The following is a 27,468-nucleotide window of genomic DNA, read 5'->3' on the forward strand; positions in this document are numbered from 1 at the left end:
GCACAGCTCATGGTGAACATGTTTACCTTCTTTCAGTGAAGACCTCCAGGCATACATAATTCAGTGAACACATTAGGAACAACACTTGACAAGTTGTTGAACAGACTATTTTTATATATTAATATGAGGCAGCTCCACTGGCAGCTGAAAGTTCACACAAACACACACACACACACACACACACACACACACACACACAGAGAGAGAGAGAGAGAGAGAGAGAGAGAGAAAGTTGCACTCCAGGTCTCAGAATAGGGTATCTTTCAAAATAGCCAAAGTAGAAAAGAGAATTCTGTATTGAGGTCCAGCACCAAGGAGCTGCAGGCATTTGTGGTTAAGTGGAATTTATTCTACATACATTTCCTCAGCATCTTGGAATCAGTGCTGGAAAACATGAATTAAGCAGACTAAAATTAGTAATTGGCTTTTTAGCGGAAGCTCTGTCCATCAGAGACCAATGTTGGCTATACTGGGAAAAGGTACTAAAGATATGGAATCAGTTCCCTAAGATAAAATCATGTTCTAGGAGTGCCTTAACTGCGTTGTCTCAGTGAGTAACTAAAATATTTTTTATACTTTGCTAAATGTAGATTACTATTTACTAAATATCACCAGTTGTATATAAAAGCTGATTGCCAAGGAGAAAATTGATGAAGGCGCTAATAGTCAATGCAATCTGACGGTATATAATCAACCAATCAATTGTACATATAGGTCTCTTGCCAAGGGATCATAAACAGGCAGTCTGTACCAGCTCTTAGCACTATCAAATTTCAATCAAATGTTTGTATGTTAAAACAGTTTGCTCAGCTTCGATTCTAAGAAAGAGAGTGGCATTACACTATGGCAGAGCAGATAATTCTACTGAGATGCAAGAACTCAGTAACTGTTAACTCCTAGCCCTATGAAATTGTTGTGAGGATAAAATGGTAAGGAAGGAACTATGTATGTCATCTTGAGTTCACAGAATAAAAAGCTGACATGTAAAGATAAATGTACAATAGAAATCTTACATACTTGGCAATAATGTCTTTGTGAATAATATTCCAGAGTATGTGTAATATGGAACTGCTTTCTAAGTGTTGAAAATTAAAGTTATTATTTTAATTGACTACTTCATGAGTGATAAAATTCACTTTTCATTCCCAAGTCAGTAAATGGAAAATTTTTCATCCTGACTCTATGCCAGTGGTTGTGTCCATTTTTGATAAATCTGTCTACCTCTAGGACTTGCAAAATATAAATCTAGGACTTCTTTAATTGATCTGCCATCTGCTACCAAGTTAGTTCTAAGTATCTCATCAATAAATAATTTTTTCTCTTCTCTCAGTCCATGCATTCAACCTATCCAAGCCCTTGAAAGATGAAAAAAAATGTTAGGGAAAAAAAACGTGACATGATAAAATTCATTCAGCTCTAAAAAATTTTTCCCCCAGTTATAACAGATAGACAACGGAGATATCCTATGTAACTTCTAGGTATGCAGGCTGACTGATTTTCTTTCCTCCACAAGGAGGCTATGTCTTAAGTGTTTGGGTTATTCCTTTACAAATCCCCATTAAAAAGAATTCTAGATATTTCATTCATTAGAATTATCACAGGTAGTCCTCGACTTACAACAGTTCATTTAGTGACCATTCAAAGTTACAATGGCACTGAAAAAAGTGACTTATGACCATTTTTCACACTTACGACCTTTGTAGCATCCCCATGATCATATGATCAAAATTCAAATGCTTGGCAATTGACTTATATTTACGACGGTTTCAATGTTCTGGAGTCATGTGATCACCTTTTGTGACCTTCTGGCAAGCAAAGTCAATGGGGAAGTTAGACTCATTTCACAACTGAACAACTGCAATAATTCACATCATCTGTGGCAATTAAGGTCATAAAATGGGGCAAAACTCAATAAATAACTGTCTCACATAGCAACAAAAATTTTGGGCTCAATTGTGGTTGTGAGATGAAGAATACCTGTATTATATTTATTTATTATACTGCCTGAGGAGGGAATCTATAATACTGTCTGATTATTTTGTAAGCTTCAATCGGGCATTTTTTTTTGAATTAATGCTATTTCAAATGAGCTAAGTAAGCCCTAACCTTAACCTATGACTCCTTTGGGATTGAAATTTGGCAATGTTGTGGGTGGTTCAGTGCTGCAATGGTCATCCACGGTTAAGTGATCATAATTACCAATGGTCCTGGCTAGCTTCTATAAGTAAAGACAATGGGAAAAATAGCAAGAAGTTCGAATTTGCTTCTGTTCCCATTGCTTTTTTTTTTTTTTTTTGCAAAAAAGTAGAAACTGTAATAAAATGAGTGTGATCTGGTCACTGAATGATGGAAAGAGAAGGAAAGTTGTAACAGAAAGAACTGGGCTTTACTGATAAAAAAAGGGAGAACAGACAGATGGAAACTCACATGGGAGCATAAGACAGATTTGGAGTTGAACAACCTGAAAGCTACTACTTTCCCTTGGTCAGAATTGAAATAGATGGAAGGAGAAACAGTGTAAGTATGAATACCAACCTTATCCTAGTCTTCCAATGAGAATTAAAACATTGTACTTCTCATAGTCACAAAGTAGGGAAAGGTTTAAACTAATCAAATGGCTGACCAATACTCACCCTTTATTAAAATAAAGTTGAAGTTGATGACAACTTCGATTTCAGGTAAAGGATTTTATAAATATCTGTACTTTTTTTTTAGCACTGTGACATGTGTGTTGTTCTATTCTTAGAAATTTTGTTGCTGTTATACACTTAGCATTAGTTTCATTTTATTGCAGATAAGCTCTCTCAGATCATTCCATTTTAGCTACCAAAGATTTTAGCAAGCATTTCCAGAGTGGAACATTTTCTGGCACAGCATATGGAATTGGAACTAACGGCGCAAGTGGAAATAAGGTGCTGGAATTCTATTTAGAGCTTCATGAGAGGGTGGAGGATATTTCCTCATCGAGTTCTAAAAATGTAACGCGAGTAAATTTTATATTGCCATCTTCAGTCCTGAGTCGGCACACACCCCTTCTACCCCACCATACCACTTCCCCAGGGAATGGAAAAGGTCTTTCCTCAGGCCATTGCAACAGCTGACTTACAGACAGAACACAACAAGGAACAGATGTAAACCAAGCCAAATACAAGAATGTCTCTTAACAACTACTGAAAACCCATTTGGGTAGAAAAAGCGATGACACTTCGAATTTGGCAGTTCAGTACTCAACATCTATCTGGGTATCTATCACTTAATAATTTGACTGGGGAGTCAAAAATATATGAGACTCGAAAACAACTTATGCTGTAATTAAGTGCCAAAGTTGAATCCGAACATACCGATACCACTGGTGCCAGAATAACAGAATGTAATTTTATTGCTCTCCTTCAATCGCTAAATATATTGTACACCTGCCTATTCGTTTTTCCTTTTAATGGCAAACTTCCTCCTCTGAGCAGCTTAGGTCTGATCTTCTCATGGAGCCAAATGGGGAATCTCTTTGATTTAATACCTTTTTCCTCAACATCTTGCTTCCAACTGTGTTGCAAACTACAACTTGGGAACGCTCAATGGACACAGCAATTCCAACAGATTTGGAAGGCACAAGTATGGAGGGAGATTTAAATCATTACAAGAAGTAAATAATTAATATATTGACAGAAATAAAATGTCCAGGAAGATGTAAAGAAAGATGTATGTTTTTAAACATAAGAACTTACCACTGTGGGATTGCCGCTGCTTATCAACTGGCTGACTTCATGAAAAATGCTCTTGCAGTCAATTGATTTGTCTAAAGACCCTCGTTTCACTATTACTGCTACTGCTAATAATATCTGTTCCCGCACATATTTCTGGAGACTGCAAAGTAAAATATAAAATATATTCAGCACTGATCAAGATGACCACGTTATTGTTTACAAAGCAAGAACACGCAAACTCTTCTTAGTTGTACTGCTTTTAGAAAGCAGGAATGACTGGGCTAATTGTGTACAAAATTCTTTTGTCTTCTGCTGCCTTGAGTTTGGTTATCTTGCATTGTTAGGATAATTAAATATAGTTTTTGTTATAAGCCAGGAAGAGGGAATCTCTGGCATGTGGATGGGATGTGGCCTGCCAGCCTTTTAATTTGGGCTTTAGCATCCTCACTGTCCTAGCATTTAATTTTTTTCTGAGTGGAGGCAAACAATTCCCCTTGCAGGCAGAATTTATGGAAATAGGAAAACCCCATCTTCTGACATCTTTGAGCAGATTCCTGTTCTGACCCAGAGGCTGGAGATAATTCTCATGAATGCAGAAAACGTAGTCTCTTAGTACTACATATTTAAGGGAAGGGTGGAACAACCGGTTCTTTCCTCCTCTGCAGAGAGGCTGAAGAGTGTCAGGGAGAGGCAATGGATGAATGTCAGACTGACATTTCCCAACCCCAAATGCCACCTGGTCCCCTAGGCATAGGAGGCTGTTTTTGGGCCAGATTCAGTTCATATCCTGCAGCATCCCCTGTGTTACATCTCCAACAGTAATTTATACAGTTCATGTTCAAGGCACCGTTTGTACTTTTATTTATTAAATTGTTATACAGTGACTATGGAAATCTCATGGCTGTTTACAACCGTTTTATCTGGCTGAATTAAATTCTAGAATGGTTACACCTGTTCATTTGAATCAGGAAGCAGATTCAGTCCTAATGTTAGCTGTTTTGCTTATTGGCTTTCAAATGTATTTTTAGGCTTAGTGAATTGTTTTTAATGTTTTTATTCATAGCAGTTATAGCTGAAACTGCAATCTGTCATCAGGAGCAGGGTTTTCGCTTTCTGGAGTTCATTAAAATAGTTAACAAACATTTTCTTGGAAGATTAATCGTATTTATTGAAATAAAAAATGGAATTTGACTATAACAATTTAGCATCTGGATATGTTTATTTTAGCACCCAATTTATTTTCAAAGTTTGTTAAGACAGAGCTTTCTTGATCCTTTTGCCTACTAACCGCTGAAATGCAGGGGAAGCAGCTATCTGTTTTCCTGATAAAGGAAAAACATGCAACTGTTCAGTACTTATAATATTTTGCAAATTGCCATCTTCCTTCTCAGGCTCTGAGAAACCTATTACGATATCTATGAGATGAAGAGGCATACGTTAATTAATCATATTTTATGTAAGACTAAGATGACAATATTACTTAAAGACAAGGACCTTACTCATTTTTTTTACTTCCCTCCTTTAAGCTGCTCTTGTGCGTCATTCAAAGCTTCACTGGAACACAGAACAACCCTCTCAACTTGTATCTATACTGGAGAATGCTTCAACTGAATTTGGGCAATCTCTCCTTTCATGCAATATCCCTCATTGTTCAGACAGTTCTAAGTCAATGGATGGGCTTCTACAGAGGAATCAATGAACACCAAAATCACAATAAGCAAAACCTCCAGGAGGATACGACTGTCCTGTTACTTTTAGATTGCCCCTACCAAGTGTGAAAACATCCCTTCTAATTTACACCAACTTCTAGAAAGACTCTCAGATGTCCCAAACAACTAACAACAACTACTAACATCTAAGTGAACATAAGTTCTTTTATATCACATACCAGAGGTCTCAAACCTATCCAGCCTCGCGGACCGGAGGGAAGGAGAGCAGCTTCAAAATTGGTGGGTGGGTGTGCATGCACACGGGGCCATGCACACTGGCACGGCACTAGCAGCCCCATTCGCGCATGCAGCATTTGCTGGCACCATGAGCATGCACGAACAGCCCCCCATGATGGGTAGCGCCCCATTCGCACATGCATAAATGGGCTGCAGACACACACCCCGCACTAGCATCCCCGCTTGTGCCCATACACAAATGGGGCCACAGGCACTAGTGCAAGTGGGGGGGAATGCACGCCCAGGCGTGCACGCACCGGCCAGCCATTTCTGCAGGCTGCTGGCCAAGAGCCCGCAGCCCCGGCCGCAGCCCATAGGTTGGGGACCACTGACGTACACCAAGTGCTCTGTATTCCAATTAATATTGTCTCTGGAATCATCCTAGAATGTCTCTCCATTACTTTTGACATGTTTTTAACTGGAAATCTCAGGGACAGAAACTTCCCCTTGTATGCAGCACTGACTCCACCAGTAAATTATGTTTTCTTTGGCCATGAAACAGAAGCCAATTCATTATGTGGATTTTATTTATCTGAATCGGGAAGCATATAATGTTCTTATTAGGGACACTTTATAAATGTTTTATATCATGCTCTGTACTTACTTTGGCCTTTGTAAGACATACGTTAAAAGGAATGTTCGTAGTGATTCTATACTGCTTTTTTCCAACAGAATCCATTCTCGTACAACTGCTTCCATTATCGCTGTGGCAGCTTGAAAAAGGACATAGTCCACTTTACTAGTTTCTGTTAAAGAAATGCAGGTTTATAAACTCATAATCCATAGACAAAAGCTTCAAATACAAAACTGTAGAATACCTGTAAAAGTGTTATTTTTATTTATGTCCAAAATTATAGGCCAGATTTTAGGACTCTTTCTAAAGGGTTCATAGCAATTATAAACTCGTCTTTTACAATGCTCAAACATTTCTATATATATTTTGCAGCAGATATAAAAACAATATAAAAATACATAAATCGACAGCAGAAACAACAACTTGCTGAAGCACTAGCATCAGCAAGTTAAAATTAGAAGTAAGTAAATATTAGGCATCAATAAATGTTAAACCCAAAGCAATTTTTAAAGGGAATGGTCAACATCAATGCAAAAAGCAGACACTTTTAGAGACAATTCTCCCAGTGAAACTCCAGTGGTGACAATATTCCATAATATTTTGCTGTCCTCCAATTCAGTGTATTAAAACCACCCAAGCCACAATCATATACCCAGCCATTAAAAGATGATTCTGTTGTACACAACTCCTGCAGTCAGCAAAAAAACACAAAACAGAGGTCTGAAATCAGAAGATTCTATTCTAATAGTCTATATGCTTTTCCTGAAAAGCAGGTACACCGTTGTCTTTATCTATCTTCCCATTAACATTTTTCTATTATTAGTATTTCTGGATGCTTTTGTAATACCTTTCCCAGACATTTCTATTTCGTAACCACACTGTTTCAATTAAAACATCAAATGTAGCACTTCTATAAATATTCATTTAATGACTGGCAAGTTCATTGCTAATTGAAGCGATCATTAAGTGAAACATCACATAACTACATCTGACTCAATGATGTCAGTTTCACTGCCATTGTTAAGCAAATCATCCATAGCTATTAAATACAATGTCACATGATTGTGACATGCTACTTACTACCTGTTGGCTTTCCCACTGGTTTTGCTTGTCCGAAGCCAGCTGTGAGGTCAGAAATGGAAATCATGTGACCTCAGGATGACATCATATACGAGCGCCAGTTGCAAAGTGCATAAATCGTGATCATGTGATTTACAAGGACCTCGCAATGGCAGTAAATTCAAGGACACATTGTAAATCTACTTTTTTCCAGTGCTGTTGTAAGTTCAAATGGTCGCTGAATGTGACTGCTGTTAACTGATGACTTCCTTTATTCTGTTAAACTTTATTTGGATATTTATTAAGTTTTCCTTATTAGCTTTAATTCCTTAAACATGTACTATCTCTCCAGTTTGGTTTTGTGATGATCTTTTAAATACTGCAAAACACTTTGTGTTTGATTCATGGAAAAGAAGGCAAGCAATATTTTAAATCACGGTAGCCGCCACAGAAAAATATAAATTAACTGTCATAACTCTTAATATGGTGTAAGATTACAGTTTCTGGAATCAGCTGTATTTGTACATTTGAATCAAACATCTTAGCCATATTTATATAAAACCAAGACTTACTAAGATCAATAAGGGTTATTTTCAAGTTAACAATGCTTAATATGTGAATCTCTAAATCCACATCGACACTGTTAGAAAAAACAGCATTTCACGCATATATCCTTAGCCTGTTTTACAAAGTTATATGGTTATGAATTAATGGTACACCGACTGGAACATAGAACTTACCTAAAATATGTTTGCAAACTGCAAACGGCGATTTTGATTTTCTAAACGATAAAAAAATGTGTTCGGCGTGCTGACGTTGTTCGTTATTGACCATGGAGGGTGGTGCCTACAGAGAAAACAAAGTCTCTTTCTAACAATGGAATACAGAAAGTTGCCATTTCTTATTCAAGCATATATCACAATAAAAAGCTTTTACTTTAATCTATGAAAAAATACTCCAAATTAAGATAGTAATAAGGGAGTACTAATAATAAAGTAGCAACTAATTAATAAATCAGATGAAAGTTCATCACTTAACTAGTCCATTAAAGTATTCTATTCCAACCTGTTAATCCAATCCAATGCAGCCTGTACTATGTAACTAGTATCATTCAGTATGACAGTATAACAAGACAACTATATTTGGCTTACAAACTCTGGAAGACAGCAAGTTCACAATAAGGAAATAAATACAGAAATAGTAATTCTTAGCTAGATGAAAATCTAGCACTTATGTGGATTTTTGCCGATCAGATTATATTGATTTGTATAGCCATCTGTTTTGCAAATGTGACTTTGGAAGGTGAACAAAGGGTTAAAACCAAGAAACAATCAAAAGAAAATAATAATGTCCAAAGAGTAAAGAACAACATTCCTAGAAATGGTGATATAAACTAACAGTAATAAGACTATATAATGTAATTCTATGATGTGATTTTCAATAATACCCTGAAGATGTGTTCAAATGAACAATTTATAATTGCATTCATCAAATCATCTTATTGCTGCTTTTCTCCTGGGTAGATGCTGTCCCAATGGGTAGATCTTCTCAGAAATTCCCTCTAGCAGAGCCATGTAGAGAATTCTGGGGCTTGATGGGTACCCATACTAGGAAAAATTATTCTACTGATATTTTTTTTCAATACTTCACAGAAAAAGTAATGAAATGCCAATTTAAAAGTGGAAAAAAGCTCTTTCTAACTCCAATATTATGTATGTATCATCTTACTTGTAAGGAATGTTGGATCGTATGGATGTATTTGTTATATTATGACATATTAATTTATTAAAGTAACATGGGTACAGTGTGATCATTATTATGGTTGTATTATTTTATCTTCAATGTTTTTTTATTAGCATCTCACAAATCCAATGAGCAACCAAATAAGATATACCAATAAATCATCATTCTACAAATAAACATTCTTATCAATAATGTGCAAATAATTAAGATTAAGATAATCTTTACTGTCATTTTCCTGTATACACAATGACACACATTAAAATTAACTTCATTTATATAAAAATACTGGAAAGGGTAGCTCTACTTATGAGGGAGAAACTGAAAGTTAGAAACCTGAATTTTCAGACATTGTAGTGTAGTAGTTTGTTGCCCTCTAGTGCAGTTCCAGCATATTTCTTATCAAAACAATAGCAATATGTAATATGTTTACTTTCTCTAATAAATCATTCCAAAATTTGACTGTATTATTTATTTTGATTATTTAAAATATTTCTAGGCTACCCAAGAAAGTCCTTTCATTTTATACATATGAGAATTAATTGGGGTTGGAGTATTGTTGCTGTTTTCTTCCAGGAAACTTTAAAAAAATCTTAATCCATAACTGGTGGCATTTTATCCTGCCTTGCTAACAGAAATCTCACAGGACAATGGTGGTTTCTTGCAAACAGAACTGGTTCAGAAAAAAGCAAGATTGCTTATATTGAGCTTGATTAATTAGAATCACTAAAAAGATGAAGTCTCCTTTGAGTTGTAGTCAACTTTTGGCAATGTCATACATGCAGTTTTAGCATGGATGTTGTTTGCCACTGCCTTCTTCCAGGATGTTTAGCCTATAGTCCTGTGGTTTCAAGTGGTCCCCCAACCAAACATGGCCAACATAGTTTAGCTACACAGCTGGGGAGGTACTGCCATCTGTTGGCATGAAATTAAAGTTGAGTTGTAATGTAAATTACATTGAGGCCAACTCACTACTAAGATCAAAATACTTTTCCAAACACTAGAATAACTATAAAGTCCAGAAAAAACTTGCATAAATGGTAGAGGGTCTGATGAATCGCACAACTTAAGATATATTCCATAACTATAGGACTCTTATGAAAAGGGCCCATATCTATCTCTCACTTATCCAGCCAACATCTTCCTCTCACACATATTATTTCATAGAATATGTACATAACATTGACATTTTCACAGCACAACCCATGTAAAGAAATGCCTGTGAAGGTACAATTTTTAATCTTTCTCCTTAAAATAGCCATCCACTGTTCTAACTACTCAGAGTTCTATCAAACTCTTTCATATGAGCCTATGATAAAGGCAATGGATCCATAGTTCTATCAGGATAGAAGATCCACATGTAATTTAACAAGTACAAGTGTTCCTCGTTTAACAGCCACTCACTCAGTGACCATTTAAACTTGTGATAGTGCTTGAACAAGTGGTAGTTATGGCCTCGTAGGAGATGAACAGGCTGAGCCTAAGGGTGGGATTCAACACATCATTAGTTTAGAGTTGCTGCTTTCCCACAAGTGACCTAAGTCCAGCTCCTTATGAATTCCGTTTACCCTTATCTAGTACCAATTTGGCTTGACCATTAGTAATCAGATTCTTGTGTATAAGCTGCATGTACTTACCGTTTAGTGGTTTGAACTCAATTTCTGTTCCTGCTTTCTTTCACCTAACATACCAGTCCTCAAAGTTCTGGCCAGTGCAGAATCACTACAGTCACACAATCATGCTCTAAGCACTTGGCAACTGTCCCAGATTTCCAATTGTTGCAGTGTCCCATGGTCATGTGATTGTGATTCACGATGTTCCGTGTCAGTTTCCCCACACAAAATCAATGGGAAAAAGTTGGCAGAAAGTTGCAATCACATGAGGTTTTTGCTTAGAACAGACATGTCAAACACAAGGCCCGGGGGCCGGATCCGGCCCGCAAAGTGGTTTCATGTGGCCCCCAAAGCCACCCTGGAAACAGTGAGGGAACGGCCCCCGCTGCCTTGGCCCTGGCCCAGAGACCCTCCTTCTGCCAGAGACCCCCAGATCTGTCCCACTCCTGCCCAGGCCCCCATAGGTACCCTTGATGCAAACGATGTAGAGCTGGCCATGCCCACCCAGTACGCCATATGCACTCTAGCCACGCCCACCCAGTAGGCCACGCCCACCCAGGCCATACCCACCCGGCCCCCTGAGGGCAACCGCAATGCTGATGTGGCCCTCAATGAAATTGAGTTTGACACCCTGGCTTAGAATGACCTACCTCCTCACTTAACAGTGGTTACTGGGGATCGCTGAAACTGTCATCACTAAGTGGCAGGGTCACATGACATTGTACTTTAAAACTGCACAGCTTATCAATAGAAATTGTGATCCCAATTACCAGAGAACTGCAGCTGAATAAAATCATAGCAAAGTACTGTGCAAATGCCCAAACTTAAGGGACTTGTGAGACTTTTGTAATATCTGTAATTTTACACACAAAGTGCATATTATAATCTTGCTAAAATATGTGTGCATTATCTTGTATAAGCAGTAGATACAAAACACACCCAAGAAACCATAAACAATTTATATATATGAACGTATTACAAAGTGATGAAATTATCACTTTCTCTTGAGTGACACTCAAATCTAATTTCTTCTTCTAACTGCAAGACTTCAACAAGTTACACAATTTAACATACACATACTTCAAAGGAATTTACAGCCCTACTGAACGCCTGCAAATTAAATATTATTTGCTATTAAATTGCAGCACTATTAAATCACTTTGGCAACCAAAAAAATATTTTGTTCTCCAAATCAGGTATATTGAAAGAATGAATATTTTCTTTAAAAAGCTGCAAGAATAAGAACGTACTGGAAAGATAAAGCAAGCTTGTTTTCATTAGCCGGAGAGATTACAAAAGATGGTTCAATGGCTTTTTTTAAGAGGACAAGTCAATAAAGGACAACTTATTCAAACACTCTACAATAAGAAGCAGAATGATACTTGAGATCAAACCCACACTTGACAAATTTATTACTTAGAAAACATCAGACAAAGAAGTTGTAACAGCAATATTTTTAATGACCATATTGAGCTTAGGAAAGCTTTGTCTAGACAAATTATCCCAGACCTGTGAATAATAGTACTACCATAATGTTACAAGGATTTATGAGAATTACCGATAGCTTGGGGAAAAACTGACAATAATACATTAATTTATAGTAATAAAAAGCTCAATCAGCATTTTATAACATACAGGAATGAGAGAAACGCTAAAAATTGACTAACAAGACCATGCTTAAGGAATTTATATTGCTCTGGATAAGCAATTTCACAGCTAAGAATAGTTGTACACACAGGAATGGCCTCCACCAAGAGAACATGGTAATTCCTTTCCCTTCTGTGTAAGAGATGGGGGGAGGGGGAGGGGGAAGAGAAGGAAAATGGAGGCCTACAGGAAAATGAGGGGAAAGGAAGTCCCATTATGCAAATGATCACCCTTTCAAAACACAATTCATCATCTTCAAACACTACAACTCTAGGCAAAATCGTGGGTCCAAATATATCCTATTTTGATTACAAAATAAATTGTAACATTTGTGTTGGTCAACCAGGAGCATTAACTTTGTATCTCACGAGGGGAAAAAACCTGTTTTGCTTACAAGTTCTCATTTCTGGAAATTTCTAGATGTCTAATTAAGACCTCAATAGCAATCCAGAGAGCTGCATAAACTTAATTTCTGTGCCAGTTCAGTGGACTTTTATTTTATTTTATTTCAAATAGATGAGTTCTCATTATAGTAAAAGTATTTTAGAAACTCCTCTCTTCTTTACATGGCTTGTTCTATGGTTTAGATTGTGAATTTAGTTTTCAAAGTAATGATTTTATCAAGTATTCCTGAACTTGCACAAAGAAGGCATGGATTCTTTTTCCCTTCTGAGCAATATATATATTGATGTAAAGATATGCAGAGCCTGAGATGCAAAGGCAAAAGGTCTTCTGAGGATTTGAATTCACACTTGTGTACAACTCCTTCAAAAAACACTTGTCTTTTCTTTGTAGCTATGAAGAGCAGCTGTGTTACCTGCCACCTCAAGAAAAGATGTAATTGCTTTAAGGAATTGCAGGCAAGCGCTATAGGACCATTTCCAAGTGCTCCAAAACATCTTTTTGCCTTTGAATCATACTAAAAATGATTCAGTGTGACAGATTATATATTGTAAGTACTCCTTGCTTAATGATCATTCGTTCAACAACCATTCAAAGTAATGGTGCTGAACAAACAGTACTTACGCCGGACCTTCAAAGTTATGGTGATCAAAATCTGCACTTATCACTTTAGGAGTACTTTGATACCCTGCACCCTCACCCCCATCTCTCTCCATTTGGTAGCCTGCACAAGGGAACTCCTCTGTGGCAGCCCTGGGGCTGGCTCAGAGTCTCCAGCAGTCTCGGTCTCTGCTCTGACTACCTCTGCCCCAGGCCTCTATTGCAACCCCAGCACAGCTACCATTGAGGAGTGCCAACTCAAGCCATTTCAACCCAAGGCCAGTGGTGGGATTCAAATATGCGAACAACCGGTTCTCTGTGTGGATGCTGTTTCTGGGAAGTCCGTTGTGGGCCTGGTCAACAAAAAAAGCTTTCTGAAAGCTTTCTGAAGCATTGTAAGAACGATGCACACTTTTTGGAGAACAGCATGAGCGGCCTTGGGAGGAAAGTCTGGCATGGCCAACAGTTCCCTCACGCAGGGCCATGCCACGCACACCTCATCAGCAGTGAAAGATTGCAAAATTTAGCCGGGCGGAGCAGGGCAGGACTGGCAGAGTGCAAGGTGGCGGAGTGGTTGGGCTTTATGCTGTGGCACTGGGTTGCTGGCTGTGGCACGGGGCAATATAGCAACAGTGCTGGTGCTGAAGTAGAGGCTTGGGAGGAAATGGCAGCTTATTGAAACTACAAAGGCACCAGGCCTCTGTTTCAGCCCCACTGCTAGGAGTGCTGCTGTTTGGCAGGCCAAAAAGGGCAGAGACAAGGAGGGATAGGTGGGGGTGGTTTCAAGAGCAGGAAGAGAAGAGTTCCTTACCTTACTGAAGCTCAAGACTGGGGGGAACAACCCGGGAATGGCTTGGATCAGGATAGATCTTTGCCCAGTGGGATTCAGTTAATGACAACAATGGGGATTGCCGTGACTAAATGAAGTCACATAATGTTGCACTTTGACAGCATTGTTTAATTCCAGTCCCAATTACTTGTAATTGCTATTTAGAAAATATGAATGTTGCTTGTCTCCTGTTAAATGACCTTAACTCTTTCCAGTGCATTCTAAGTTGGCTTTCTTAGTATAAAATAAATTTAATGTCAACCAATGAACACACAAAAATCTCAATATATTGCCATGTATATGAGAAGAGAGAGACAAGACAGACACATAATGGTTAAAAACAGCAAAAAGGTTGTTGTTCCAATGAGCTTGGAATGTAAAATAAGGAACTGGCAGTCATTTGAAAAGAAGCACAGGCAGTGTAAATAGGGATTTAATAACTGAAATATGCATGCTACTCTTTATTACAGGTGTGGTCGCTGTAAGTCAGATTTTCTCAACCTACTCTTTTCCAGATTTGTTAAGAATACAACTCTCAAAATTTTTATCCAGAATGGCACGCAAGAGGAAGTGAAAAGCTTTGCAGATGGTTAATGAAAAAGCAGGATTTTGAAGAGAGATTTGAAAGAAGAAAGAGAAATAGCATCTTAGAGATGTTGAGAAAATACAGGAAGATAATCTTCTGAAAAAGCAGGAAGCCTTTGAACTAAAGAGGGAAGTGAAAGTCACAAGAAAGGATGTGTTGGAATGTAAGAATTCAGAGACAGAAAAATAAGTTCTCTGAAGTTTTTGAAAATCAGAACAATACGCCAAATACAAAACCAGTTGAAAATATATGCTCTCCTAAGGACGCGGTGGCTCAGTGGGTTAGGACGCTGAGCTTGTCGATCAGATGGTCGGCAGTTTGGAGGGTCGAATCCCAAGTGCCGTGTAAAAGAGTGAGCGTCTGTTACTCATCCCAGCTTCTGCCAACCTAGCAGTTTCAAAGCACATAAAAATGCAAGCAGAAAAATAGGGACCACTACGGTGGGAAGGTAACAGCGTTCCGTGCGCCTTTGGCGTCCAGTCATGCCGGCCACATGACCACGGAGACGTCCTCAGACAAGCGCTGGCTCTTCGGCTTTGAAATGGAGATGAGCACCGGCCCCTAGAGTCGGAAATGACTAGCACGCATGTGCGGGGGAACCTACCTTTACCTTTTTAAGGGTAAATAATTAAGGGTAAATAATTATAACTCACTGATTTAGAAACTCAGAGACAGGGAGGATAGAAAACTAACATAACAATATTTGTACATAGAAAATAAATTTTACTTTAGTTGTGTAGCTGATGGCTAATGCTACCAGCAACACAAGGCTCTTTCAAAAAGAATCCAGGGACAAGGTCTGTAGCTGAAGAAAATAGACATTTTTTACACAATTATATCCAAAAGCAGAATTTATTGATATTACATTCTTAACAGACACTTTCAAAATACCTCAATATTTCTAATCTCTATTGCATTTTGTTTTTTAAAATATTTAGGAACAGAACTAAAAGAAAAAGGAAAGAGAAAAGAGAAAAGGCAATTAATTTACAAATGGTAAGAATAAGAATCTACAAAAAAAAGAAAAAATACTTGCTTTTATTACTCTGTACGTAATACTGAATTAAGACAATATCTAAAGATAGCGTCTCAGTTTGGCAGTTTAAAAAATAGTCAATAACAAAAATAAGAATAACCCATCAAAATCACAATTGACAAGAATATCTAGCTAATCTAAAACAGTTTGTGAAGAATTTGGTGTTTTAAGCTCTTGAGAAACCCCACAATTAAATATTACAGAAATCTATGTGCAGAATAACCCATTTCAATATTGAATATTGAAAGCTGTAGTACTTGTTAAAATACAAAAATACTGGAGTCAGTTATTAAATTCACATACTGCACTAAACCACGATTTTGCTTAAGGCATGCTTATTGTATAAGTCATAATTGACTGGGTTTGTACAACACACTAAGCCAAAGGCAAACAAATTATATGATGGCTTACTAGTAAATTGGGTGAGCCAGGTCAATGTGTTAAGTGTTTATTTTCAGGCAAATGTACGTTTTTTGCTAGGACAGAATGTCTTTATTCATGAAGGGCTATGGGATTAAAAATGTATTTATATGTTGAATTTATTTTTATTTTTTTATTTTAATCCCATTTATATCCCGCCCTTCTCTGAAGACTCAGGGCGGCTTACAATTTAAAGCACAAATCAATGTGCTTAGCAATAGCCTTCATTCTGTATATGCCTGCTTATTAGGGCTTTCGCCCCCCCAAGTGGCATTAATACAAAGTCAGCTTATTGCCCCCAACAATCTGGGTCCTCATTTAGCATGGAAAACTAAAATTATTTTTTCTATGGTGTCAGAAAACCCTTAGATGTTGTGGTTTCTTTACAATAACTCTATTCGCTCAAAAAAAACCAACCCAAATCAATTTAATTAATTAGCGATTTTATGTTTGCAGTCCTCATTTATCCAGATTTTCATTCCAGATGCCTTAATAGCCACATGCTCCTTCACAGGAAACTTCTTCAATCTGATGTGCTCCAGATGCATTACAGGAAAATAGAAAGTTTTAGAAAGCTGCTTTAGAGAATATTCTATAATAATGAAAGTACTATATACTTTTACTGAGTCTTTCATACCCTTTCCTCATACAAGTATTGGCAAAGGCAACAATTCTATAACTAACTCTTTGTTCAAAATATTTACAGGCAACTTTCAGAGTAAAGCCCATGCCAAGATCATCAGTCATGGCACAGAATACATTAAGATATTATGAACACATAAGAATACAGTATTGTATAAAAGCTTAAGGTTTGATCCCTACTTAGTCACACTGAGAATATACTTAGTGAAATCAGTGGGACTCAGGCTGGTCATGACTAGCAAATCGCAGCAATTTTAATAGCTCTATTTGCAAAAATTATGGGATTTGAAAGTCAATCATTTAGAAACCACAAATTTTAGGGATGCCTGATCTCCTGCCAGAAATTTTAGACAGTATTTAGAATCTGTGCATGATTATCATGAATTACCTCCTATTCTTCAAAATTATTTTGAGAACAGAACTTTCCCACTGGTAAAACTTCTTTTTGCTTTACTGCGCAGGTAGTCCTCGACTTACAACCACAACTGAGCACAAAAATTCTATTGTTAAGCAAGACATTTGTTAAGCGAGGTTTGCCCCATTTTGTGACCTTTCTTGCCACAGTTGTTAAGTGAATAACTGCAGGTAAATTAAGTAATTAAGTTAATAACACGGTTGTTAAGTGAATCTGGTTTCCCCATTGATGTGCTTGTCAAAAGGTTGCAAAAGGTGATTACATGATCCTGGGACACTGCAACCGTCATAAATATGAGTCAGTTGCCAAGCTTCTGAATTCTGATCATGTGACCATGGAGATGCTGCAAACGATTGTAAGTGTGAAAACTGGCCACTGGTATAAGTAACTATTTCAGTGCCCTTGTAACTAAACACTCACTAAATGAACTGTTGTAAGTCAAGGGCTATTTGTACTGTACTGTACTGTGTTCTAGATTTACAAGCAGATGGCAGCACATACTAATATGCAGACATCTCTTGATTCATAAAGTTGCTGCAGGGTAAAACTATGTACATCAGTTACTGCATCTTGCTTTCTCTGATAGTCTGCTGAGCTTAATTACACTAAAAAGAAAAAAAAGGTTAATTAACTGACGTTCTTACAAAATATATCCAAGTATTACATACTGAACTAAAATCCTCCCCGCCCCCAACCACCACCGTTTCTAAGCAATTTAAAGACGTGAAACATCAAAGTCTGCTCTCATTGGTATCACTGGCATTTTAGTTGTTCAAACTGCTATAGGAAAGCTGCATTTTTAGGGATAGCAACTGGGTAGAACAGGGAGCTAAACATAGTCCTCAATGTACGACCACAACTGAACGCAAAATTTCTGTTGCTAAGCGAGACAACTGTTAAGTAAATTTTGCCCCATTTATGACCTTTCTTGTCACAGTTGTTAAGTGAATCACTGCAGTTATTAAGTTAGTAACATGGTTGTTAACATGGCTTCCCCAGTGACAATGTTTGCTAAAAGGTTGAAAAAGGGGATCACATGACCCCAGGACACTGCAACCATCATCAATATAAACCATCATCAATATGAACCAGTTGCCAATCATCCAAATTTTGACCACATGGCTACAGATATGCTGCAACAGTCATAAGTGAAAAATGGTCATATGTCACTGTTTTCATTGCTGTTGTAACTTTGAATGGTCACTAAATGAACTGTTGAGAGTTGAGGAATATATGTATGTATGTATGTATATTAAACAAATTTGGATTGCTAACAAAGAATTAAAGGGAGACTGATATAGCTATTTCATATATATATGAAAAGATAGATAGATAGATAGATAGATAGATAGATAGATAGATAGATAGATAGATAGATGATAGATAATTAGTCCTGGGGAACTGAGAAAAAAAATTCATCAAGTTTTTCTCTTTTTACAGATTTGTACATTTCTAGCCTTCATACAGTTAGGTACAATATAGATATTTGCATTTACAGTAATCAAATATTTGCAATTCAAACAAATATGATAAAAAAATATTCTCACTTTAGTATACTTGGCTTAAAATTAGCAAAATGACAAATGAATGAAACTATGGGTATGTTCAAGATACAAGGAGGAGGTATATAATTTTTACATAGTTTGATCTATTAGACATGCAATTTGAAAATGCAGTCCTAAAAATGCTTACTCAGAATCAAACTTCACTGAGTTTATATGCTTGTAAGATTGTAGTCTAAGGTTGTAATGAGATTCTTATTTTGGGATTAAACCTCCTGAATTAAAACCTGTGAGTATATAAACTTAAAAATCTATTTATCAAAAGTTCAAAAGTTGTGAATTTGGCTAATTCTCAACCACAAGGTCAACAATGAAGAATACTAAAAAATATAATTCAGCATTATTTGGTAGGATCACATACTGTGTTCTTATTCAAGGAACACATTACAACTTCAGAATAGTGCAAAACAGTCTGAACATTAAAGGAGCTGGATAAAATTGGGATAATGTTATGCCAAATTATTTAGCACTCTTTAAAAAAACATTTTTTTACCAATTCCAGTTTACAATTTATTTTAGCAGACTATTCACACTATTATTTTCATCATTACCATTAAGAATTTTTATCAAACCTCTTAAGATTTTTAGCACTAATACCATTTTGTGTAAAAGAATTACAGACCAAATTAAAGTCTCATTAGTGTAATTTATGACATTTGCAATTCCCTGAATAGATTCAAGTTTACTAAGGTAGGAGGCAATCTTAAAGTCTACCAAATAAGTTCATTTAGATATGTTATTCATGGTTTATCACTCTCTCAAGAGAGTTTGAAGATCTATAGATACTAAAAAAAAACCAAAAGTTTGCATTGATTAGTAGAAGAAATCAGCATAAGTTAACTAAACGTATTTACAGTCAACCTAGAATTATAAATTATGAAATTGATTTTCAGATATATATATATATGTGTGTGTGTGTGTGTGTGTGTATGTATATGTGTATATATACTGCTCAAAAAAAATAAAGGGAACACTTAAACAACACAATGTACTGTATTTAATAGTAGGATGTCTTATCTTGTGTTCCCTTTATTTTTTTGAGCAGTATATAAAGGTAAAGGTTCCCCCGCACATGCGTGCTAGTCGTTTCCGACTCTAGGGGCCGGTGCTCATCTCCGTTTCAAAGCCGAAGAGCCAGCGCTTGTCCGAGGACATCTCCGTGGTCATGTGGCCAGCATGACTGGACACCAAAGGCACATGGAACGCTGTTACCTTCCCACCATAGTGATCCCTATTTTTCTACTTGCATTTTTACGTGCTTTCGAACTGCTAGGTTGGCAGAAGCTGGGACGAGTAACAGGCGCTCACTCTTTTATGCGGCACTCGGGATTTGACCCACCAAACTGCTGACCTTCTGATCGACAGGCTCAGTGTCCTAACCCACTGAGCCACCGCGTCCCTGTGTGTGTGTGTGTGTGTGTGTATGAGAGATATGAGATGAAGATAGTTTTGGTTGAAATATTAGAGGTGTTAAGCTATTGAAAATGTTTATACTTGTCTTGTTGAAGGGGAAGTTATTTTTTTCTATATTTCTTTCTTTTCTTTTTTCTATATTTCTCCTTTTTGCAATTTCTATTTTTTTCTTGTTTATATTTTCTTACTTTTAGTTTATTTTTGTAAGTTTAAATTTCAATAAAATTGTTATAAAAATGTATTCATAATCAAGTATACACTATAATAAGTATATCATCTGGCACACATCTAGTGGCAACCAGGGTTGCACCTTTTGCATTAGCAAGTCATGCTTTGTACTTCAAAATTGTTCAAGCTTAGCAGCAAAAAGATAAGTTGAACTCTTGCCTCAGGTAGTTTAAAGACTTCTTAAAAACCAAGTTAGATGTTCAGGGATCTCATATGGTACAGTACTAGACTACATCATCTTAGAATTATTATTTATCTGAATGCTGTATCCTACCCTCTAATAAAACTTTGTACCACAGAGGGTGAGGGCTAGCTAGGAATCTTTTGTCCTGACTTTTTAATGTGCTAGGAGCGTTATTTGCATTGCATGTTGGGTTATTCAGCTAAACTGTAAAGCAGCTGCCATAAAAGAGACATTGATGTATATTTGATAACAAGAAACAGAGATATATGAATAATCTCACTACCTAAAATGACATTGCTCCAGTCTACATTAGTAAGTCAAATTTCAGTGTTCAAAGTCCCATTCTATTATTTTTTTAAAAATTCAAAACAGCATTTTCCCACAGGAAAGATTCTTATAATTAATTTCAAAATATTATTTCCATCTGTATTCTTAATATGTTTATATCATCAGTCTGTCTGTCTGATATTTCCAAAAAGCACTCTGATAGCCTAGCACACCAAAGCATTATTAAGAAGGAGAAAAATAAAGCATAATTCTGAACTCAAGAAAAGAAAGCTGATGTAATAAATCTAGATATAAAACTATCCTGATTGTAGCTTGTTTCTTTTTTGCATGGAGTTATTATAGAGAATGTTCATTATTTACTGCCTGGGAAGTAGAGCAGATTATAATCCATTTACTCAGTAAGTCTATACACATTCCATACATTGGTACAGCAAAAGCCACTAATCTAGAAGATTACTGATATTCTTTGCTCTTTGAGAAGTTTTGAATTTTCCCTGTTTTAATGTATTTAATTCATGAGAGAGAACAAATATAAAGTTATTTTAGTTTAATCACAAGTAGCATTTTGGAGCATGAGTTTCTAGCCTTGAAGAAAATCTCCATAAAAGAAAAGGTTCTGCTATTGAAACTTGGTTCTTTTACATATCCATCCACCACTGAGAAAGAAAAAAGCAAACTGAACAACCATTTCAGTAGCACAGTGTAATAATATATGAGAAAAAGAAAAGAAAAAGGCAATACACTACATGCAGTGTTGGTAAAACGGCTATGTATTAGAAGCTGATATTAAAACACTCTTATCAGAAGACATGAAAAATGGTATTAAAAGGGAAGGGGGAGGGGAGAACCAGGATAGAAACTGGGAAGTGGGGAAACCACTCCCGATTCCAAATTTGAGCACGTGGATGTCGAAGTGAAAAGGAAAGGATTATGTTGGGATATGATGGTATCAATGAATGGAATCCAAGCCTCACACAACATTAAAGAGGTGATGGAAAGCGACAGGGACAAAAGCGAAGGGCGGCCAGCACCGTGATTCTGCCCACCTTTGCCCGCCTGGGGTCAAAGAGACTCATGCTGGAGGAAAGATGCACGGGGCTTCCGATAAGAAGGAATGGGAGAGGAAGACCCGGCCTGTTGCAAAGTTTCTAGGGCACGAAAGGCCATGCCACCTCCCGGGGTTATCCGAGGATGCTTCCCTAGAGGAGCCCAAAGACAGTCATCCCCGGGGAAGGGGCACTCACAGGGCTTCCCTTAAGGACAGAGGTCGGCTTTTTCCACCCCACCATCCGCTCCGCCCCCGGCCGATCTGTCGACCTTCCGACCCACGCGGCTCCCTCACCATCAGCACTTTGGCCGCGCTCTCCAGCTGAGCGATCACTTCGGAGGCTCCCCCCGCCGCCGCGGCCGCCGCCATCATGGTCTCTCTTCAATGACGCGCCATGCAATGCATTCTGGGACGAGGCGGCCGACCAGCCAATCCAGGATCCCGGAGAGCAGAGGGGGCCCGGAGGGAGCGCTGGAGAGGGCAGGTCGTGCCGGCCCGGCGGAGCGGTCGTGAGGCGCTCCCCGCCGGCTGCGGGGGTGGCGGAAGCAGCGGGTCGTCTCTTGAAATGGCTTCGGGGAAAATGGCGAGAGAGCAGTTCCGCCGGGTCGGGGCGGAGAGGGGGTGTGTGTGGGGCATGCGGCTCGACCCTTTCCCCACCCCTCGCGGTCGTAAAGCCAAAGGGGCTGAGGTGGTGACGGCTTGGAGCGGGTTGTCGGAAGCCTAAACACTCAAAGAGGACGCCAGCATCCACCAGCTCTCAATAACTCGAGATTTAAGCCCTTCGCCAGCTAAACTGCGAGAAACGCCGGTGGATCTGGGACTGGCTCTTTCCATTCTTAGCCCCGTATAACTCCAGTCCACTGCCAGCCATAAAGGATTCGAGGGAGGGTCACCCAGGTCAAAGGATTTGCTCTCCAAGCAAGTTGGAAGCAATCCATGTACGAGGTTTTTGTGCATTTGCGTTTTGTTTTTTAAAGGGTGGATTCTCCCAAAAAGCACAATGCACAGCTAAGGCAATACTTAAGTTAGTTACTTCTTCCCAGTTCCTTATTTATAGAAATTTTGAAAGACAACAGAAAAGTGATTGAATTTTTGCAGAATACTACATGATGTGGAATTTATATAATTCTGTGTCCAAAATTAGTTATGGAACCAACCATAAGTATCTCCATTAGGATGTCCTTCTGTTCTTTTAAATAATTCTGTATAGTAAAAATTGTGTAAGAACATGTAATGCGTGGTAATATCGCATAGCCAGCTTAACTATCAGATGTTGCAACTCACAGTGTGGAGATTCTTACGGTACATCATACTTGTCTACCAAATACATTTCATCTGGCCCAAAGTTTTTTGTACTTGAGTAGCACCATCAACCCTGAGACACCAAGGCAATATTGAAAACAAAATAAAGCAAGTACTGTAAGTAAATATTGATCCTTTCTTCGCTGACAAGGCTTATACTGCAATAAATTATTTCCCAAGACACAAAAGCTCAGGTAAGCAGTCATTTAACAAAACCACAATGCTATTATGAAAGAATTCACATCACTGCTGTGTCAAATGCTAACTCTATTCATAGTATGGTCATTGTTTAATTTCTTCTGCCTTTTTCTCCCACCTATTCTACGGTATGTGAAGATCTAGAAATGAATGTTTTTGGGGTAGAGATATTGTATCTATCCATTCCTTGTTTTAATAGCAAACTGATTTAGTATAATACAAGGTTGTTTATTTTTTACTAGGTGAAGACTATATAATCTGTGCACTTCAGAATATCTTTTGACCATTTACGGTAACTCATTCACCTGCATCATGTCTAGCATATTCTGAATATGATCTCATCTGGACCAAAGGTTTAAGCATTAAAGTGCAGTTGCAGCATTCTTGATCTATTATGATTAAATTATGTACACAGTATTGTTTTTTCTTTGAGGAGCTTTCAACTCAAGCCCAATCTGCACTCATCTTCACTTCTTTCATCCTCAAAATGCAGAAAACTCTGCAGAACCCTCTGAGTCACCCAGTATCCATTTTTAGTTGACCAATAGGGGAATGCAAAGAAGTCATTACTGTAGTAGCTCCCCTATCACAGCCCTCACTGCTCCCTCTTAACATTTTCAATTCATTGTGAATCTGATCCTTTGGTCATGTCTCAGAAAGGAGAGGGGAGAGACAGCAATTGCATTAAGGCTGTGGTGGCGAACCTATTGCACACGTGCCACGGGTGGCACGCAGAGCCCTCTCTGTGGGCACACGCACTGTTGCCCCAGTCCTAGGCCTTCAGCTGGGTTTTATAAAACCTTTTCACTTTAGGCCTCTGCCGCCATGTGCAAAAAAAAAAAGGGTTCAATCAATCAATCAATTTCAACTTCTTGTGGGGAAAAAAAGATCTTGCAAAGTTGAAATTGATTGATTGAACTTTTTAGTCCTACCCAGTCTGCCGTTACCGCCACAGCCACACCCACCCAATGGGCCACGCCCACCTGGCATCCGATGATACATAAGTAGGTTTTGGGTTGCTGTTTGGGCACTCGGTCTCTAAAAGGTTCGCCATCACTGCATTAAGGAAAGGCTTTCTAGCTGCAGAGTTGCATTTCTTCCCTAATCTATAATCCTCGTCTACGTTGTGAAGGTGACAGCACAAAGGCACTGGGCTTTTGCAACCATTTCCTTTTCCCACTGCCTTTCATCATGGTTGCACATTGTGACAGAAGTAGAGAAGAGAAAACATACATGTTAAATACATACAGATGACACCAGGGGCTGGAGATGGAGACAGGAGGAAAGCAAGAGTTCCTGTCAACTAGAAACAAACCACCCACAAGCTGCAGAAACACAAAAGGAGAAAAGTTTGCTGCAATCTCAGATAAACCAATAAAGAACCAGGGGGAAAAAACTGAATCTCTTGGATATTACCAATAATGTCTTGGAAGGGCAGAGGCTCAGATCTGATTCTGAGCCAGTGCAAAGAATGAATTGGAAATGGCTTTCTTCAGGATTACAGTTCCTGACCCAGTTCCTACAGTATACCTAAATTAAAGTATTATTTGGGTGGTTTGGTCTTAATGTTCTGTGTGAATCTACTCTGCCTTATACATTATGTTCGCAATAAAATATTCATGATGTGCACTAATATGGGGCCCTGACTTTTCTTTCTCTTACCTGTGTCCATTTTTAATCTTTCAATTCTGTCAGCTTTTTACATCACTTTCAACTTTCTTTGCTAAAAAGCAATCTTCTGTACCTGGCTTAAAATTAAATATAAAGACCAAAATAATGACAATGGATACAGCAACCAGCCCTAGAATTGACAATAAAGATATCAAAGTGGTAGATAACTTCTACCTTTTAGGATCAACCAACACTAATAAAAGGACAAGCAGTCAAGAAATAATCACAGAATAGCACTTGAGAGGCCAACTGTGAAGGCCTTGGAAAAGATTCAGATGTTGTGATGTGTCTATACCTCCAAAATCAGAATTGTACGAGCAATTCTCTGTGTCTGTGACGTTATAGAAAGCAAAAGTTGGACTTTGAAGAAACAGGATAGAAAGAACTTTGAACTTTTGAACTATGGTATTGAAAAAGATAAAAGATTTCTCTTATCTCACCATAATCTTAGTTGCAGTTCTTCCTGTTTCTCAAGGTTATTGCTTCCGCCTTTAAATATAATGATTATAATTGCCAATAATTTTTATTTCCAAGGAAGTCATGAGTCTATATGGAGTCCAGAGGCTTTCTTGGAAGTGAAAATCATGAATGAACCTTTATTGTCAAAGTACAACCATGTATACATTCAGATTGGCTGAGCCTCCCTTAATCATGTTTTTAATCATGTTAAAAACTAGCATTTTGTTTCACAGATGCTAATTTCCCATTTTGAAAATTAGTTAATTTTCTACACGAATCGGGTGCATAGAAAGCCTGGTAAGTGCCGAGGATGGACACAGAAACAATGACGATTTATGGTTTGATCATTAACCATAATTGAATAAAGTATAAGTGATTTGACATAAACCATAATGACTGGATTCACATACCACAGTTATTTAAACTAAATACAGAAACTATTGTATACTATCCATAATAAAAAATAATATAAAAATGATCCCAATGTTATAATCTCACAAATTATTTCATAAGGAACTATTAACAGCATCATTGGACAAAGTGTTCTCTTTGTAGGTGCATCATTAATCTTCCGGACAGATTGTGCCTCAGCACTTGAAATAAGCCTTATGACTTATTTCCACTTAAATTATACTTGTCCATATGGTGGATATTTTATCTAGATATGTTTCATTAGTTCTTCACTAACTAGATCATTAGGAATTACAGAGAAAAACTCCAAATGGCTTATTCTCAAATGTAATGAGAGTGACTTATGGATATGAGCAATGGAATAACATAAAAACACATAACAAACCAATGTACTGTGCTGCTTAAAAAAATCTCCCATATGCTGCTGGGATCTATGCTGATAAAATTAATTTGAGAACAGAATTTGAAGTTTAGTAACTAGAATGTAGTGAAGCATTCAGTAACAACCAAATATGCAAAATTTGTGAAAAAATGGGTAAATTCTATGTTAGGATCAGTAGAGAGCAGTTATGAATCCAATCTCGTCACTGTAAAGTTATGGTAATGATATCATTTCTTTGGATTATATGTATAATCAGTGCTGTTTTTGTAAAAAAAAAAAAAGGTGCCGGAACTTATGCATATCATACAACCGCCTTGCCTACCCTACAAGGTTTACCTTTGTAATTGAAAAAAAAAACCCTTCAAATTTTAGTGCATCTAAAAGACTAGGATTTTTGTTCAAGGTAAGTTAATACTATTAATGTTACCATGCACCGTGTGGCTTTAAATTACAAGAAGGCATTTTATTAAACTTTTGGGACATTTACCACTAGCATACCCATTTAGTTTAATAAGTGGAAATGTCAGCTTTCTACGTGGAGTGAAATTGGCCCAATAAAACAAAATTTGGTTGCTTGTAAAAGATTGAATTATTTTTAAGAAGTTGACAAGGTGGAAAAATTTACATTTGGAGTTAAATATGGATGTTGACTTGAAACAAATTAAAGCTGAAACTTTGTCAGTGAACAGATTACTTTTAATTTACCTTTAAGTTAAACCCAATTTAATAAATTTTGTTGTTGTTGTTAGTTGCAAAGTCGTGTCCGACCCATCGCAACCCTATGGACAATATTCCTCCAGGGCTTCCTGTCCTCTACCATCTTCTGGAGTCCATTTAAGCTCACGCCTACTGCTTCAGTGACTCCATCCAGCCACCTCATTCTCTGCCGTCCCCTTCTTCTATTGCCCTCAATCTTTCCCAGCATTAGGCGCTTCTCCAGTGAGTCCTTCCTTCTCATTAGGTGGCCAAAGTATTTGAGTTTTAGCTTCAGGATCTGGCCTTCTAAAGAGCAGTCAGGATTGATCTCTAGGACTGACCGGTTTGATCGCCTTGCAGTCCAAGGGACTCGCAGGAGTCTTCTCCAGCACCATAGTTCAAAGGCTTCAATTCTT

The 27,468-nt window shown here is 37.7% G+C and overlaps 1 protein-coding gene across 1 annotated transcript in view; it reads right to left on the reverse strand.

The window, feature by feature from the left end:
• XPO4 (exportin 4) overlaps nucleotides 1–25,047 on the reverse strand; it is an 81,626-nt gene extending 56,579 nt beyond the window's left edge. Inside the window, exons 1-4 of the mRNA XM_083362021.1 lie at nucleotides 22,228–25,047; nucleotides 8,021–8,126; nucleotides 6,252–6,393; nucleotides 3,723–3,861 (exon numbers count right to left, since the gene is read on the reverse strand). Of these exons, the coding sequence (XP_083218147.1) occupies nucleotides 3,723–3,861; nucleotides 6,252–6,393; nucleotides 8,021–8,126; nucleotides 22,228–22,305 (465 nt within the window). The 5' untranslated portion in view covers nucleotides 22,306–25,047. The remainder of the gene's footprint in view (nucleotides 1–3,722; nucleotides 3,862–6,251; nucleotides 6,394–8,020; nucleotides 8,127–22,227) is intronic.
• Between the last annotated feature and the right edge of the window lie 2,421 nt (nucleotides 25,048–27,468).

Source organism: Vipera ursinii (genome assembly GCF_947247035.1).
Source record: "Vipera ursinii genome assembly, chromosome: 4".
Taxonomy (NCBI): Eukaryota; Metazoa; Chordata; class Lepidosauria; order Squamata; family Viperidae; genus Vipera; species Vipera ursinii.